Source organism: Gossypium hirsutum, chromosome A08, assembly GCF_007990345.1.
Source record: "Gossypium hirsutum isolate 1008001.06 chromosome A08, Gossypium_hirsutum_v2.1, whole genome shotgun sequence".
Classification (NCBI taxonomy): Eukaryota; Viridiplantae; Streptophyta; class Magnoliopsida; order Malvales; family Malvaceae; genus Gossypium; species Gossypium hirsutum.
Window position 1 is genome coordinate 1,616,078 of NC_053431.1, and position 19,197 is coordinate 1,635,274.

Genomic DNA, 19,197 nt, shown 5'->3' on the forward strand with positions numbered 1-19,197 from the left:
AATACATTATTTATGGGATTTAAGGGTTCCTTAAAATTATTTTTTAAAATTACTTTTTTATTTTTATTTTCTTTATTTTTTTAATATTTGATAAATTTAAGGAAAAAATATTTAATACACGATAAAAAAATAAAATTTTAGGTGATATTAAGTAGGCATAGATATAATAACAAAAATAATTATTTGATACAAAAACGAAATTAATAGACTATCACATCCCTCATTTATATTTATTTATTTTATTTTGTATGTATTGATATTTGTTTGTCTTAATCATAATGTTGAGTTAGAAAACTTCATCATCTGTGAATTAAATAATTATCCTAATAAAAGAATTTAAATAATTATATGTTACACACAATAATTTTTAAATTCTATTTATGGGATTGAAAAAATAAGGTTGACCAAATATTAATATTAATTGAAACAATAGCTTATTATAGGTTGGGTCCATGAATCATAAAAGTTGTCCACAAATTGAATGTGAAGGTATACTTTGAGTTGTAACTTTAATTATATCACAACTCTTTTCTTTAATCAGAGGAGTCAAGTGAAATAGTAAAGATTTTTCTTATCTTAATCAGTAGATATAAAGCAACTTTAAAATTAGTGGTCAATATTTACTCTCTTAATGAGCCTACAAAATGTAGAAGACTAGTTATTGGACTTACTCCGGTAAATATCTTGAGAAATAAAAAAATATATATTTTCTTTTAATGAAATTGCAAAATTATTTGCATGTGTTGGAAAAAGGAAAAAAAACCCTAATATTTTACTTTGAACTTGATTCGATTTTTATGACTATTATATTATGACACACTTATAAATTGGGAGAAAAAAATTATATAACATATCTTTTAAATTTTGACATGAAACTATAATTAAAATCAAATGTGATTTTAATTGAAATGATAAACTCGAGATGAGAAATATTAGGTTAAAATCTGCCATAAGTCATGTACTTTTCAAAATTTTGGAATTTAGTTCCGATGCTTTTATTTTTAGGAATCTAGTATTTTTACTTCTCAGATTTTAAAATTTAGGTCTAACTGTTAACATGATTATTATTTGTTAAATTTGTTAGTGTGACATCTTGAATTTTAAAAAGAAAAAACTCACCTCGATAGCCAGGTAATTAAAAAAATAGCGTTGTAATGAACCTAAATTTAACAATGTTAATAAATGGACCTAGATTTTGAAATTTGAAAAGTAGATAAACTAAATTTCAAAATTTTTGAGAAGTACTTATGAAATGTTTAACCTAAAAAAGTATGATGATTTGGGTTCATATCTCATGATTCTCATAATATGTATATATTTTTCTACATTTATCAAAATATAAAAAAGACATAAATACTATCAAAATAATATTTGTTTCTTTGTAAAATGAATGAGCTTTTTTGTAATTTCATAACTGAGTTGGGACTTTACTGACGTGTATCGTCGTTGTAGTCAAACTCTTAATAATAGTAAATAGTATAAATTAGATGTATTTGTGGGATAGGTTTGGGTCGAGATTAAGCGTGATACTAATATACTTTATAATTGCCTAAGCTTAAACTGGTTCAACATATTAGCCTACAACTTATATTATTTTTTATTTAATATTTAATAATTTATACAATTTTCATTTATTAAAATTTTTATTTAGACATCTCAATAATTATTTTTTTAATGTTTAACATTATAATATTATATATTACGATAGATCTAATTTTTATGTGTTATAAATTTTAAAAAAATATATAAATAAGATAATATAATATATTATAAACTTAGAATTTGAGTTGGGTTTAGGTCTTAAATATTTAAACTCGAGCTTAGTCCATATTTTGAATAGGCCTAATTTTTTTGTCAAAACCTTCCTAAAATTTGAGCAGATATTTGGGCTTGGGCTGGTAGCTCAACTTTGAACAAGTATAGTATAAATTGATAGATAGATATTTGAATATATTCCTTAGATACAAGGCAAACCGAGAAAAAAATATGGAGTAAATTTGAATAATAAATTTTTAGAAGACTAAAAATTAAAATTTATCATTGTAACTTAAAATTTTATAAATTAAAAAAATAAACTGAAATTTAACCATGTTTTAGGGGTTAAAATGTAATTTTAATTATTAATTAGCTTGTAATTATGTTATTTCTAAAAGGACTCAGCTACAATTTTATTAATTTTTAGTGGCCAAGGCCCTTGTGTCACACTAAGTGCTCTAAAGAAGTAGGTAGAGTGCATTAATCTTACATCAGAAAAGAAATAAAAGGTCCTTATGTGTATAAGTAGGTGTACTGAACTATCTATTAGACATGTCTTCTAAGAAAAGGACAATGGTTCAATGACAAGTGGTATCAGAGTAACCATTGATTATACAATTTCATGTCTTTTGAGTGGTGATGACAAAACTTGAACCGTCTGCTTGATTTTAAATCAATCCACTCTAAATGGAGTGAATTTTTTTTTAAAGTAGATGTGGAGCGGGGCTGGATGAGATGGATTTTTTTTTGCATAGTGAGTATGGAGCGGTTATTGTAATTGATTGCTCTATCCCATCTCGCTATATTATATAAAATTACAAATTTATCCTTGTCTACATATAACTATTAAAATGGCAAAAATATAATAATGTATTATAGAAAAAAAATCCATATATTTTATGCTTACATATTTTTTGAAGAATTATTTTTAAATATTTACTTGACTTTAAAAATATTGAAAATATTAAAGATACATAGCAAAAATTAAATCGAAGTAAATCAAGGTGATGAGATGGGGATGGACGCATCCTACATCTAGGGAGGTGGTAGTGAATTTCAAAATAAAACATCCATAATGGAGCGGGACAGTTGGTGGAATAGAGCATGTCAAATGTGGAACGTTGGTTAGTTTAACAACATTCAACTCTAACTCGCTCCATTGCCATACTTACATTTGGATATATTAATCCAACATCGAAAAACAAATTTGTGTTGCATATCTTATTAGACATTTCTTTTGGGAAGAGGGTAACAGCCCCATAATACTTGCATGTCCTTTTTTTTTATCACTAAATATGTATAATTAAAAATAAAATTTTATAGACATGATTATCATAAATATTTTTTAAATTTTTTTTATAAAAACATTTTCATGTATTAATAATGTACTAAAAAATAAAATTAAATATATATGGAGGATAATTCATACATGACATATGCACATGGTGAGACATAAAATTGACTACTAAATTGTCTCCGAACCTCGGTCTCTATTAACATTGTCAATGTCTCATTGGCAAAAACAAATTCTTATTAAATAAAGGGATAAAGCAACATTTAGCTCTTGATTTGATCATTTTTTTCAATTTGGTCCCTAAATTATTTTTATTCACATTAGTCTCAAAACTTGTCAACTTTTCTCAATTTGATCCTTAAACTTGAATTAAGTCCATGGTTGATGACACGATACTATGAGATTATACCACCTCATCACCTAAATTTTTTAAAAAGATTTCTAAGTAATGATGTGGCACAAGTTCAGGGTGCCATGTCATCATACCTTAACCATACCTTTTGAAATCGGATTGGTGATCAAACTAGTCAGGCCACCAGTTCTTAGTGTGACCGTCGGTTCGATTTCAATTAAATAAATTATTAAAATTATTCATAAAAATTTAAAATATAAAAAATAAAAACCTAGTTTAACCAACGACCCAACCATTTTTTTATCTTATTTCAACCAATTGGTACTAGTTAGCGGGTTAATCGATTTTTTCCCTTACTCTAGATCGGTGTACCGATCAATTCCACAATCTAATCAGTTCGGATTATTAAAAAAAAATCCAAAATGGATCTGAACCGAGAAAATTCAGATTGATTTCATTTTAGATTAATTTGAATAAAACCAAAATATTACACAATAATTATATTTTGATTTTTAAAATTGAGCAGAACCGATAAAGTAAAGGGTAAACTATACCTAAGGTCACTAAACTATTATTAAGTTTACATTTTGGTCACTCAATTTTAGAAAGTTACAAAATAGTTATTGAACTATTCAAAAGTTTCTATTTAAGTCCCTAAATTATTCATTTTTTTATTTAAGTCATTGGATTGTTAAGTTTTTTTTTAAGCCCGACTAGCGATTTGGAAACAACGATTTGACGATTGGTAAGGTGGATTAGTACCCATCGACGAGTTAAAGAACATACCTTAGGTCCAAGTCAATCTAACATTTAGTGTTGGTGACCGGAGAAGAAAACTGTTTGGATTTTGATTCATAGATTTGTGATGTTCAAAGTCGGTTCATAAAAAAAATGAATTGCAAAAGAGAATGGGAAGAAGAACTTTAGATTTATGCAGACGTGTGAATAGAGAAGGCCATACAACAATGATTTTAACAAACCAGTGACTTAAATGAAAACTTTTGAATAATTCAGTAACCATTTTGTAACTTTTTGAAGTTGAATGACCAAAATGTAACTTATTAATAGTTTAGTGACATTTGGCTGTAGTTTACCCTAAAATAACCATTCAAGTTTAATTGGACCGGGCCCGAATTGACCCTTCAAAACCTCTGTTCCAAGTCCAAACGCAAAGCTTTTATTTATTTATTTTTGTATTCGAATTGGGGGGAGATTTGTGGAAATTTCGTAAAAGAGCGAAGAGTTTCTTCAAAGAATGGCAACCGTAGCAGCGCCACAGCACCACCACCACCACCACCATCCGGCGTCGCTAGAGGAAGTCCGTACGCTTTGGATAGGAGACCTCCAGTTTTGGGTCGACGAGTCCTACCTCAACTCTTGCTTTGCTTATACCGGCGAGGTTCCCATACTTTTCTCTCTCACTCTTAGTTTATATATAATACATAAAATTTATGTATGCTATCCATAATATTTATGGTTTTATGTCTTTCGGGGATTGGAATAGATTTGGGTGTTCATCGTTGCTTAATTTGATTTGAATACTGTACATCGTTGTGGGAACTTTTATGTAATGTACTTCGTTGCTTAATTTTGGGTGTTCATCGTTGCTTAATTTGATTTGAATACTGTACATCGTTGTGGGAACTTTTATGTAATGTACTTCGTTGCTTAATTTTGGGTGTTCATCGTTGCTTAATTTGATTTGAAATCCTAATTCGCTAGGGATAGTCTTCTCACTTGAACATAAAACGTTTTATTGAATTTATATGTATAGTTTTTGTGTTTATATAAATACATAATTTCAAATATATAATTTCTGAAGTTTGTGAATTATTTGTTTTAATGATTTTATGGTAAACAATAGGCTAATGGGGATAATGGTTTTACTGAAACGGAGTGCTAGTGTTCCCTGTTTCGGAACATGTGTAACAATTTGAAAATGGCAAGGGAGATGGCAATTTCTGGTAACAAAGCTTTTATGTTTTTTTTTTTAAATAAATCTATACGATATATATAAACAAGGATGTTGATGTTGGTGAAGTATTAAGTTTTACCATGTTATTTGAAATTATCCTTTTCCACATAGTTTTAATAGAAAAATTATTACTTGAAAGTATATCCTATAAGAACTCGAGTTCTATATCGAATTCTGTCAAATTACTATCAAATGAGTAGGGTTTATGGTGTATAAAAGCAATTTTGTACGTGTGTATATATATATATATATAGTTGTTTAGACCTCCCTTGTGTGCATTCCAATTGTTGATTCAAGCAAATGATCAAACTTGTGAAAGCTCTGGTGATTTTTCAAGCATTGGTTGCAAACATTCACGATATTTTGGTAAATTTAAAGGTCGGGTAGTATTCAATTTTATCATATGCTAAAGCTTGATAAAGTACTCTTTTATTGTTTAACTAAAATGTTGTAGAGTTTTATTTGATGTTACATTTGAAATGAGCCATTGTTTCCTAATCTCTGCAGTTAGTCTCGATAAAAATTATACGCAACAAGATCACTGGACTGCCCGAGGGTTATGGATTTGTGGAGTTTGTTTCTCATGCAGCAGCGGAAAGGATATTGCAGACTTACAATGGGACACCAATGCCTGGAACTGAACAAATGTTCAGGTTAAATTGGGCTTCATTTGGTGCCGGAGAAAGACATAATGATCCTGGCCCCGATCATTCTATTTTTGTAGGAGATTTGGCGCCTGATGTTACAGATTATCTATTGCAAGAGACCTTTCGAGCTCATTATCCATCTGTTAGAGGTGCCAAGGTTGTGACTGATCCAAATACCGGACGCTCAAAGGGATATGGATTTGTTAAATTTTCAGATGAGACTGAGAGAAACCGTGCTATGACCGAGATGAATGGTGTCTATTGCTCAACTAGAGCTATGCGCATTAGTGCAGCAACACCAAAGAAGACCACTGGTTTTCAGCAGCAATATGCTGTGGCTAAAGGTCTTATTCCTTTCATTAACTTTGACCTAAAGAAATCCCCAGCCAGATTAATTTATGTATTTCCATCCTCCAAAATTATGTGCTTATTTTTTATCCATTGCTTTCATGTGGCTGCCCTCTGCTTGAATGTCCTATCCTTTGTTGCCATTTGAAAACAAAGCTGCATAACAAAAAAGAGACAGAACTTGATAAACTTATCGACTTTTAGAATTGGTATTTGGTTCCTTTTCTTCTAAGGTGGGCTTGATGAAGCAGTAAAGAAAGGAAGTAATATTATTTCAAACACCTTGTAAATCACACCCCTGATATCGTACCTGTTTACAATTGAGTCTCCTTGCAGCTTTCTTGCCAGTTCCATGGCGATTTAAGATTTTTTTTTTCATATTCTCCTTGTTTGTTAGTTTAGACGAGACGTGAGCATGACGTAATATCAAACACTGTACTTAATTATGCTGGAACTTGAATTTCTGTACTCGAAAATTTCTAAAATGAATTTATCCACGGTTTTTCAGCAGCTGTATATCCAGCTCTTGCATACACAGCAACAACCATGCCGGTGCTTCCACCAGATAATGACCAAACAAATACCACTGTAAGTGAGGCATACACAAGTTGTTTCAGATTATTTCTTTCTTATTGACTAACCATCCTTCCTTTGCAGATTTTTGTTGGCAACTTGGATCTAAATGTCACCGAAGAGGTATTGAAGCAATTTTTCTTGCCATTAGGAGAAATTGTGTGTGTCAAGATTCCTGCCACCAAAGGATGCGGTTATGTACAGTTCGCGAACAGGTAAAGAACAAGTGAAAAAAATGATTACGCTAGTGACTTCTTGAAGTGTTTTCCACTTGGTAGTTGGTAGTTTTCAAAGGGTGGGTCTCCACTTCATATATAGCTGACCTGTCAATGTTCTATTTCTCCTTTGACAAGATTTGGCGGACGAATATAAATGAGTTAGCTGTAGAAATAGTCATGTTCGACTGCCTTCTTTTCCTCTTATCACCTCTTCCCTTTATCCGATCTAATGCCTAATGTTTTTAACATTTTTTTTTCTGTCTGCAGGAATTCTGCTGAAGAAGCCATACGGAGGATGCAGGGGCAAATGATTGGTCAACAAGTTGTCCAAATTACTTGGGGTAGGATCCCAACAGCAAATCAGGTGGTGTTTCTCATATATCAAATTCACACTGCGATCAAGTTATATGGCTAACTGGTTTTAAAATTTTCATGTCCCAAAACATAAATTTTGGTTTGAAATGAAAATGGAAGAAATGCTGTTATTTTTTTTTGTTAAAAATAGGATGAAATGGACAGCGGATAAATTCATGTAGTAAAAGCTCAATTGTTGTCATGCATGCATGCATGCATGTATGTATGACGTATGTATGTGCTGGATCTTCTTATGGGTAGTTAACCTACTTTGCTTGACAATATTTGGCATTACTTATTTTAGGACCTACCTGGTAGCTGGGGCGCACAAATAGATCCTAATCAGTGGAATGCTTATTACGGTTATGGACAAGGCTATGATGCTTACTCTTACGGGGCTACCCAGGATCCCTCTCTCTATGCGTATGGTGCATATGCCGGATATGCACAATATCCTCAACAGGCAAGTGATCTAGGCCTATCAGCATAGCATTGCATCTAAAATATATTGTTTGTATCATAAAATGTGATATCTCTTTAGATCTTTAGAAACAATTTTGCATTGTAGGTTACTACACTTTCAATCATTGTTCTCCGAGTAGTCCATGTCGGTAATTACATTAGGAATGAGCACTGCTTTATTTATGATATGACATCGTTCAAAATTTTTTCTTTTTCTTTGACAATCAAGAGACTTTTTCCATTTACATTACCGAGAAGCTTTGTAAGCATATAACGTGACTTGCCAATACTGAATCCGAATTAGGAACTTTCTTCAGCTATCTACTTTTCTAATTCCGAACTTAGAGATGTTACTATAGTTTGAACGAAACATTAGTCTGCTTACAATGAATTTTACAGGTTGGAGGTTCTCAAGAAATGGCAGCTATGGCTGGTGCTGTAGAACAAAGGGAGGAACCATATGATCCGTTGGCAACACCCGATGTCGATAAGTAAGGTTTCTCACCCCTAGTTCTGTAATAAATTGTGGGTGAAAATTGTTTCCTGGATAATTAATTTCAAGTCCATGATTTTCATTGCTATAGGTTAAATGCTACCTACCTCTCTGTTCATGGAAGTGCCATATTAGGCAGGCCCTTATGGCAGAGAACTTCCTCTATCACGCCACGAGCTTAACCATCAACTTTCCCGCTGCTGTTCTTGGGTTTAGTTGGTTGAATCTTCCCACGAGGTAAAAAGAGGAAATGAAAGCTTGATGTTTTTCTTCTTAGATATGTGATACAATTGTAGTGTGCCCTTAGGAATGAATATTATTGACACATAATTTTGATTGTAGCTTTATTTTATATTTTGTTTAGCATTATTGCAGTGTTGGTAGATATAAGCTAATCTTTGCATGGTTGCACACAAGTTATTGTTGATTGAAGTTGGTGTTTTTTTCTTCTAGAAAACGTTTTAATGTTGTAATGGTTGTACCATCCATTTTCGGCTTAAGAAGAATCATAAAAAGGGAAAAAGTTATAAGCAAATGATAATAGAAATATAAAAATAAAAATTTAAATTAATTTAAATGATTCAAACAGTTTTTTTTACTCGAGTCAATGGATTTTTCATTGGTTGGATTAGTTTTATGCCAATTCAATCTTTTTTGGGTTAAATTGGTTTAATTTGATTGGTCTAACTCGATTTTGACAATAATAAAAAGGAAAAAAAAAACCTGATGCTGAAATTAAAAATAATATCAAATTTTAAAATAAGAATCTAGAGCATGAAGCGGGATGATTTAGAAAAAACCTATCCCACCTCGGAATAATTTATTAAAATATCATTTTCTTTACTTATTCCGCCTCAAAATATCGTTTCCTTTGTTCAGCTCAAAATGCAATTAAAATATCCTATTATCAATTACAACTAAATTATATCAATTAATTTTTAATCAAAATCATTATAAAGAATAATTTAGTTTAAGCTAAATCAGTTCAACTAGTTAACTAATCCACATAATTTTTACATGACAAATCAACCAAATTTAACTCAAAATAAAGAATGAAACCAAGTTTTTACCAAATAAATAAGCAATTCAAACAAATTTCAGTTTATCTAAATCAAGCTTTTAAAAGAAACAAATTCAAACCAAAATTTGAACCTCAGAATTGTCCAAACCATTTTCAGAATGTATATATAAATAACAATTAGAAAAATGTTTCAGTTCATATCAGCATTTTTCATAATGAAAAGTAACAATGCCTCAAATTGGAACAATCTCCTCTTCCAAAGATCATAAGCTAAAACATTGCAAGGACTGTGATTTAAATATAAGGAGGATCTTATAATGAAAATTGGTTCAAAACCTGTAGCTATATGTTTAAGAATTGAAATATAATTGCAGGCTTGTAGAATCATAAGTACTTGGCCAACCATGGCAGATCCTTGCTATCTTTCAGTGCAAAAGCAACATCATCACTGCCACATAACAAAACGAAATTGGGCTTAGATGACAGGCCGTTATTTGGTCATGCAATGTCTGTAAACATTGTCGAAAACTAACTAATGATACGCTAACCGGTTGTCGAAACAGGATGAAATTGCATCAGCTTATGAGGAACAACAAGAGATGAAAATTAGTAAGCCATAAGCCACTTGCTAGAATGACAGTATGCATATTCAGTTTAAATACTTCATCCAGGATATTTTGGCTAAAGGTAAGCACTTCCGTATTATAGAACTACGAGGTCGAGCATTAAAATGGCCAATGAATTTGGTTGTGGGAAAGATATCCTTACTATTGTAAGTACAATCATGTCTAACTGTCTAAAAGAAAATACTAGTGATTTGTTTTAACAGTCTTCCTGTGGCGCCTGTGGCTTAACGCTCAAGTAAATAATAACCCCACCATCAAATAATGTTGAGTTGCAGGTTCAAAATGTAGGAAAGATATAATTTGGAATTTTTTCAATGATATTTGATATCAGGAACATGGTCTAATTCCTTTTCATGAAGGTTTGCTAGAGAACTAACCTGGGAAAATTGAGCTGCAACTTCTGCACCCTGTGCCTATCACCGGCTTCACACAGAATAATTCTGCATTCTCCGAGTTTGCAGCTGCCATAAAGAAAAAGGGATTAAATATACATATATGTGTATATACATATATATATGTGCATGTGTGTAAGACTTCAGCGCACAGATTAAGCCATTCTTTATCTTAGTTATTGCAAAACAGTTGGTACGTGTATTCGACCAAATTCATCAACAAGCTTGCTTGTATTGTTAATGGTGGCAAGAGAAACAAAATCATGGTAACTATTAGGGTTAGAAACAGGCTGCTAAAGCGAATCGTAAATGGTTGCATCAGTCTTCCTAAACAAAACCTTAAATGCCGTGGCTTACATCATCAATGCTTAATACTTCCTCAAGTATCCCAGAGATAGATATGGAAGTACAAATATTGTCAGGCTAGTCACAGATGTTACAATATAAAGCTACCATTTTATAAACAAAAATACAAACCATATCTCTCTATGTGCCTTAACAAGTCAATAGAAGATGCTTACCCAACTTTCAGAAGTGTGTCCCAACCAGGAAATGCTTCTCCATTGCTTGTGCAGAGACATGAACATGTCATTGCCAACTGCAATATGGAGAAAATTCTTTCAGAAATTTGCAAAAATAGAACTTAACCGTTGATCAACTAAGAATAGTGACAGCGGATCAACAGAATTAATGCTAAACCAGCTAGCTATATATACAAACAGTTAGATATGCTGGAGGGTTGAAATTAATGATACTTGCTATATACTTGAGGAATGGAAGCTTCTAGTATCAAAGTAAGGTGTAAAGATATAGAACTACAATATACCAGCACATAAAAACATCACAGGATAAATAAGCTTTAGGCATGGACCTTTTCAAATGTGGTTTCCCCCATCCCTGTTTTGTAGAGCTCATAAACCATTGCAGTTAAGAAGATTTTACTCAGTTTAGAACAGCTTTTCATTACCTGCAAAGAAATATGATTTTAAGTTATTTCATAATGATATAAAAACAGTGATGGTATCCTTGAATAGAACTTAGAATCTCTAAACACTATCTATAACATATACAAATCCATGACGAGTTTGGAAAAATTTTTGAACAGCTTTTCATTACCTCTGTTGTTATATTATTGATTTTGCTATTTTAAATATTTTTTGGACGAGAAACAAAAAGATAACTAAAATTGCAATTTGCAGATGTACAAGTAACTCCAACTTACTTGGACATGAGGTGCCTGGAACATTTCCTGAATGGCCGCATCGACATCAGCCATAGTAACAACGTCTTTCACTGGAGAATAGCAAAACATATATTTATTTATTAATCAGATCCACAGCTGTGATAATGCTACTTATGAACTGACATGTAAGCTAAGGGTAAATTTAGTCATTCATCTAGAACAAAAGTTGTGCAGCTGAAAGAGTAGCGGAGTATGCTACCAATAAGGCAGAAAAATTCATGTAAATATTGAGCAGTAAAAACACCATGATGGTTAAAGGCTAATAGATTTTGCATAAAACGTTCACATATGGTTCTGTAAGTCTAGAAAGATAAACTATCATCTTTTCATAAATATTAGAATCTGAAAACAGTATAATGAAATTTGCTAATAAATTTTTACATGCTAAGATAAATCTGAAGGTTTCAATTCTCACTACCAGCACAGTTCTATGGGATAATTCTCATTTCTATAACCTAGTGACAAAGAACAAATTCGACACTCCAAAGATTTTCTGGTGCTATCAAAATAACTATGTCCACAATGTATCTTCTAACCATTACAAAGCAAAATCATAGGTGATGCCTCAAAGGCTGTGAATTTACCTATAGTTGTAAATAAAGCTGGTACTTGACCATTAAATATTATTTTCATATGCCATTATATGACTCTTCATATGATTAACTGTAAAATAATCATGTTTGTATGCATGTGTAATAAGTATCCAACACCACAGCAATGGCTTTACATTACAGTTCTAATCTTTCTAGAAAGCTTATTACCTGTAGAAGAATTCACACTTGAGATTTGATTCTTCATATTATAATCTGCAATTTCTGCTGCACGCCTGCATATCTCTAGGGCACGGCGTGCATCCCCTGAAATGGCTGCTACCTGAAATATACATGTAAACTTTAACATCAAACTTACACAAGTACAATATGATTAACGGAAATAATATTTTTGGCATCAATTTTAGTAGATGAAAATAAAGAATGCAATCCAACTTTCATGGGAAAACATATGGGGACTAACCTTTCTTGAAGCAAATTCTACTGCTTGCTTTTCAAACGCATCAATTCCTTTCAAACGACTTGATATAATTTCCTGTAGCTGCTGATAATTGTAGGGACCAAAACAGAGTCTTTGAATACCCATTCGGCTTGAAATGCGAGGAAGTAACTTCTCTGGAAGATCCATTGTATTTGCTATTCCTGAATTCAGAGATCAACAATTCATATTGAATTTTTATTCTTGTCATCACCACTGTTATTGGTATAGGCCATAGTTTCAAATGCTGAAATAAGAAAAACTGTACCTATCACAATTAACTTGGAATGAGGCTTAGTAGGCCAGTCAAGAATGTTGTATAGTACCTGTAATTGAGAGAAATGCATGGTTATGAAGCAGCAACCTTTTTCAATTAAAATTAATATAAACAGAAAAGGAACTGTTAGCTTGTATCATAAGCTGCACAAATTACCGATTGGTTTCTGGTTACAAGAAGATCGAGTTCATCAATAAGTAGAATACAAGGTCGGTCATCCCCCTTAGCAATTTTCTTTCCATCTGAAAACCGTTCATTCAGTAATTGCAGAGCCTTTTTCCAACTAACCCTATGTCCAGTTAAGGCTTCATATATGACCTATAAGAATATAGCATTTAAATATAAAAAGGCAACCATCAAAACATTTGTATTAAGGTGAAACCATATAACTTCACAGTTAGTATATTTTATATTACTGTGTAAATATTCTCTGGTGCAGCCAACTTTAGACCATTAACCTCCACAAAACAGTAAGGTCTTATGCTTCCTGCATCAACTTCTGACTTTATGTTCCTCATTACTGCCAATACACTCATTGTCTGCAAATTCATGTGGGGGAAAAAAGAAGAAAAGACCAAATAAGCCTCTGATTTAAATAAACTTCAACAGCAAATCCTATCAGCAAATTTGGAATGAAAAGAGGGAAAATTCTATATGCACAAAGGCATGAGCTATACTTTGCCTGTTCCAGGAACACCATGAATATAAAGGCAACGCCCAAGGCACTGATCATCACATATGGCTCCTTTTACAAAAGTTGTTATCTCCTCCATTTCTCTGCACCATAACATATTTTCTATTCAATGTATAATAAGAACAGTAAAAATAGAACAAGATAGCTAACAAGTTTCACATACTTATTCCTACAAGGTAACGACTTTGGTAATGTTGCCAACAAAAGTGTTGCTTTTGCCCTTTCCAGCTCAGTCTGCTTGTGGCACCTCACATGCTCTGGGATCATTTTTGTCCCTACTTTTCGAATACCAAAGAAACGGCCCTTCCGAGAGTTCTGTATCAATCAAATAGTTGTCTAAGAATCTTGGCAGCTGCCAAACACAAAGTTAAGAAAATGACATAACTAGAAAATATCCCTACTGCAGCCAATTGATGAGTTGTGGATGGTCTAGCATGTGCGTTCCTTTCATTTTCCTCTTCATATTCCATATCTTCATCTGTATCGGAGTCATCTTCCTTGCAAGAATTCCAGTCTTCATCACCATTAGCACATTCACCATCCTACAAACAGAAAAGATACGAATTAATTTCAACAGAATACTGACTCCATTTTAGTAAAGAAAAAGCCACTTTAATAAAAATTCAGATTTTTGACTGCTTACTTCATCATTATCAATCTCAGCTAGACGCTTGAAACTGTGCCATTGAATATCATATTCATATTCACACAGGAAAACATCATCCCCTTGATCATTGGCCTTGGCGTATTCTTTGGGGCTCATGACATCACACTGCCTAATGATGGATTCCATCTGTAGTGCCAAATGTTAGAAACTTTAATTTAACAAACTCCTTAGCAAGGTTTTAAGAATCATTCAGTTTTCAGTTAGCTGGAAATAAAAATCCTAGAGAGAAGCCTAAGAAGAGGATTATCCCATTGAATTAATTAAGATGTAGAACCCTGCAATGAGAAACCTCTTCAATGCTTTCATTTTATGTTTCCCTCTATCTTATTTAGCGAACTGTTCAAATCTTAAACCATAGGCAATTTATTTGATGAATGACCAAAACTAATTGGTATGGCTGCTATCTTATCTGTTGAGGCAATTTAGTACGAGAGAAATCTAGGAGCTGGGTTGAATAATAAGTCTTTAGCAGAAGTCATAGACCTAACTCAACTAAGCTCTTGTGTCAAGGTGACTAAACTGGAAATTGGACTGGTCCTATCATATATAAGGACAGAATTTCATACTTGATTTTGGAAGTTTGATTCCTTGGGTTTGTCAAATTCTAGTTTTACTATTAAGGCAGCTAAGAATATACAACATTGCCATACATAGTAGAGGATGACCTTTTTTTTGTGGATATTAACACATATGCTTCTTATCTGCTTTGAAGCAACAACATCTAAACCTTATTGGTAACCAAAATAAGATTATAAGAAGCATGTATATTGATTGAAACACGACTGCAACTCTAAAGTCATACTCAAGTAAGAAATTTCATCAAGAACAAAAGAAAAAGGTAGTGATCATTTTTCCTATCATATAAGTAAAAGGAAATTCCCAAAAGACATCAAACCATCCACACCTTCCCACATATACAATCATAGATGAACATTTCTACTCTAATAATAAATTAACATTGACAATTCAAACAGATGTTATCCATGACCTCTATGTCAGCAAAATCATTTGTCCGATAAAGCTCCCTTTTCAAATTATGAGGTTGTCTCCCACTTGCAGTCTCTTCTGGTATAATATACCAACGTCCACGGAACCAATAGCTACCATCTACTTCTTTCCACAAACTGCAAACTCCGACAGAAAAAAAATCAACCTGTTTTTATGACAGACATGAATAACCATAAAGATAAAATGCAACATGTTTGTAAACAAACCTCTCAATACGGGCAGCCCATAAATCACTGGCAAGCAGCTTTTCCCTTAAAGTCCTAACCCGCTTCTTCCCCTCAGGAGGCTTCGGAAACTCGACATCTTTGCCTAATTTCCGAGCCTGGCAAAACCCACAAACCCAATCACCATCAGGAACCTCTTTCAATGGCGGCGTCAAGCACTTCAAGTGAAATCCACCTAGACAATCATCACACTCGATCATCACACCCCTCCCTACCTTGAAGCAAACTCTACACTCCTCCATTTCAGGAACCTCATCATCTGAGCTCGCGTCCTCCCTTCTCTTCACGTACACATCATCTCCCACCTCAAACTCACCCCCATCATACACCACTTTCTTATAATAAACCCGCTTCCTCCCCTTCTTCTCCTCCTTATTTACCTTCTTCAAACTCCTCGTCGCCATAGCTCTAGTTACCGCTCTTTTCTCTCCCCCCTTCTTCCTCTTCTTACTCTCCAACGCCTGAGGTGACACCGGAAAAAACGTAGCGTCACCCAATTTACCCAAATCTGGGATTTCCATTTCCTCCTCACTGAGCTTACATCTCAAGCTTTTCCGCGTCTTTACACTCTCCTCGTTTCTCAATCCCTTTTTTCTCTTCTCCGGTGACACAACGTCACCATTCCCCTCACCCAATTTACCCAGATCTTCGTTGAGCTTACATTTAGGGCTTTTTCCCATCTTTACACTCCCCTCCTCGCTCAATCCGTTTTTCCTCTTCTTACTCTCCAACGCCTCAGGCGACACCTCACCATTCCCTTCACCCACTTTACCCATTTCTGGGATTTCCCTATCCTCCTCATTGAACTTACATTTCAGGGTTCTCGGCGTCCTTACACTCGATCCCTTTCGATTATTCCCAGAGCACTTCCCAATTCCATCCAAAGCTTCCAAAGCTTTTCGAGGCGTGCTTAGATCTAGCATTTCATCTACTGTTTTTGAAGTGAAAAGTTGAAGAGATCGACGTGAAGATCTACGAAGGGGAAGTTGTGGGGTTTGAGGGGATAGATGAATCGAAGGAGTGGATGATTGTGATTTGACATTATTAGGGGATTGCTTGGGTTTTTTGGGGGATTGAAATTGCTTTCTAGGAGTTTCTGTTGGCATTTTTGTGTATTGTTGTTTAGTGAAGGTGACAAAATTGGTGGCGATTTTCGATTTTTTTTCAGGGTTCTGCAGATGGGGAGAGGACGATGGGTGGTTTTTAGAGGGTAAGTGAATTGGCGGGAAACGTTGTCTTTCCCTCCCATTTTTGTATTCCCCTTTTTGTCGTTGAAACGGTGCATTTTGCCTAGTCGGCTTTGCTTTGGAGATTCCGTTTTGAGTTGTATATTATTATTACTTTTAGAATTTATTATTATTATTATTATTATTATTATTATTACCATCTATTTATCTATACTCTCAATAAATTTTAAATTTTAATTAGTTTTGTTGTATTTTGACTAGTTGAGTGTATAGATAAACATATGGTAATAAAATAATACTGAACTAGCAGAGTTTTTTCTTTCTTTGGCTAGTATTTTTTTAAATTTCCTTGTTTTTAGAGTTACCCCATAAGTAGATAAAAATATTTCAAAAAACTTCTCAAGTTAAATTTAGGTCAAATTGGGTCAATTCGGAGACAAAAAACTATTATCTATACTTAATAGATCATTCATATGGATAAGATTTAATTACTAAGGTGACAGCTGTCAAATTCGACCGGGTTTTTTCTAATTTTTTAACTATCTTTTATAGCTTTTTAATATTATTTTACAAAATTTTAAATTTTTTCATAAATATGTTAAAAGAAAACAAGAATTTCAGCATTTTAATATAAAACATTTATGTCCATTTAATAAAAATTAAAATTAATATAAAAACTTAGAATTAATTATATATTAACTAAAATATAAAATTCAATTCAGTTTCAATAACCTCAATTTTTAAACTTACATTTTATAAATTATCCAAACATCTTAGATTTGATTTTAAATTTTTAATTATTTCAGACAATCATATTTATTTCACTTATCTTTTTTTTTTCTTTTAGATAAAATTTAATAGTTGTAATAGCCAGTGAGTTTTTAACGTGGGGAGTTCAAAACCATCCATTTCTTACTTTTTTTAGTCTCCCCTACTAATAAATCCAACCGATATTATCTTTTAAAAAATTCATAATAAATTATTTATAAATGATGGATTTAATTGTATTGATTGAACATTAGTTTAGTTCTATACGCTTTTTTTTTTTGTAAAAAATCACAAGACTTATATTATTTAATCAATTTTTGTATTTCACAATATTCACAAACAAATATAAATAAAAATAAAAAATTCAGACCATAACCAAGACACTCACTGTTGACACCATTTTTGATGAAAACGGGGTCGACTTGGGTTTTGATGAAAACGAAAAAAACGGGAGTCGCCACCAATCCTTTTTGGGGTGTGATTGGGTCACCTTGGAAAGAGGTTGTTTTTAATAAATAATTTGATCTTATTAAAACAACGGTTTTGGTCTACGAAATTTAGGAAACGGGTTCGGGAGTCGGTTACGTACGAGGAAGGGTTAGCACCCTCGTAACGCCCAGAAATTGGTACCTAGCTGATTATCTAATGTCTTGATGTCGAAAATTGAGAACTTGAAAGAATTAAAAAAAATACGATCCTAGCATTAAAGTTTTGGAAAAAGAAGTATATTTCACGTTAATCGAGAAAGAGAATCATATCCAGTAAGTTAGAATACAATGTCTCAAATTCCCGATACGCGAATAAAAAATGCTTATTTAAAAGATATTTTAGCCGTCTCGGATTTAAAATGAGATCACGACCAGTAAGTTAGGACGCGACTCTTTTTAAGATCCCGGGATCATTTAAAATTTGAGCTTGAAAAGATTCGTGCATTTAGATTTATCGAGAAAAACGAAACCCAGTAAGTTAGGGCACGATTTTCTCGATTCCAAACACGAAATGCTATTTTTTGAAAAAATAAATTTTGTTATATCGAGTAAAAATAAAGCACAAAATCATAGTGAAAGCAAATTACATTATTTATGCATAGCAAGATCATAATGAACATGAAAATATAAAAACGATGCAAACAATAGCAATTAATTTGAACGATCAAATTTATAACATACAAAATAACGCAATATAAAAAAAACGAATAAATTTAAATCATCCATTCAAAATAATGACAAAAATGAAATAAATAAATAGCAAATACAATTAAGTATAAAAAGATATATATAGACATGAGCTAAAATATGTGTATACATGAATTAATAAAATATATAAAGTATATTTTAATAAAATAAATTAATATACGTATATATAAAAACATGTACATATATATAGATGTATAAAACTAATGGAATACGAAAATAAAGAAATACATATAAAAAGTAAGTGTATACATATTGTAAAGTAAAAGAAAAAAATATATATATGTACAAATTAAAGTTTTAAAATATGAAAATATACATATGTATACAAATAAATACGTTAATTTATATACATGTTAAAAATATATTGAAAAGGTGTATGTATGTGGATTTTAAA

General features: G+C 32.3%; 2 protein-coding genes and 1 non-coding gene across 5 annotated transcripts; 1 reads left to right on the plus strand and 2 right to left on the minus strand.

Moving 5' to 3' along the window:
* Nucleotides 1-4,576: 4,576 nt before the first annotated feature.
* LOC121204854 (polyadenylate-binding protein RBP47B') lies at nt 4,577-8,840 on the plus strand. Of its 2 annotated transcripts, none has more exons than XM_041075550.1 (8): nt 4,577-4,800; nt 5,884-6,367; nt 6,883-6,959; nt 7,029-7,159; nt 7,430-7,526; nt 7,821-7,979; nt 8,378-8,469; nt 8,563-8,840. In XM_041075550.1, exons 1-8 carry the CDS (start codon nt 4,657-4,659, stop codon nt 8,651-8,653), a joined length of 1,275 nt encoding a protein of 424 aa, XP_040931484.1. In that variant the 5' UTR covers nt 4,577-4,656; the 3' UTR covers nt 8,654-8,840. The 2 variants fall into 2 exon arrangements, with proteins under 2 accessions (XP_040931484.1, XP_040931483.1); XM_041075549.1 differs by having other exon boundaries at nt 4,578-4,800; nt 6,880-6,959.
* Nucleotides 8,841-9,630: 790 nt separating this feature from the next.
* LOC121204853 (origin of replication complex subunit 1B) lies at nt 9,631-16,853 on the minus strand. 2 transcript variants are annotated; one of them, XM_041075547.1, is made up of 16 exons: nt 15,635-16,852; nt 15,409-15,544; nt 14,397-14,546; nt 14,155-14,295; nt 13,917-14,068; nt 13,737-13,836; nt 13,476-13,598; nt 13,216-13,377; nt 13,051-13,108; nt 12,768-12,946; nt 12,515-12,626; nt 11,733-11,803; nt 11,382-11,477; nt 11,032-11,108; nt 10,496-10,579; nt 9,631-9,940 (listed from the first exon to the last, which is right to left on the minus strand). In XM_041075547.1, exons 1-16 carry the CDS (start codon nt 16,756-16,758, stop codon nt 9,877-9,879), a joined length of 2,829 nt encoding a protein of 942 aa, XP_040931481.1. In that variant the 5' UTR covers nt 16,759-16,852; the 3' UTR covers nt 9,631-9,876. The 2 variants fall into 2 exon arrangements, with proteins under 2 accessions (XP_040931481.1, XP_040931482.1); XM_041075548.1 differs by lacking the exons at nt 9,631-9,940; nt 10,496-10,579; nt 11,032-11,108; nt 11,382-11,477 and adding an exon at nt 11,549-11,626 and having other exon boundaries at nt 15,635-16,853.
* LOC121205468 (small nucleolar RNA snoR28) lies at nt 14,409-14,486 on the minus strand. Its single transcript, XR_005900545.1, has one exon. It is a non-coding gene; the product is annotated as a small nucleolar RNA snoR28 (small nucleolar RNA).
* Nucleotides 16,854-19,197: the final 2,344 nt, after the last annotated feature.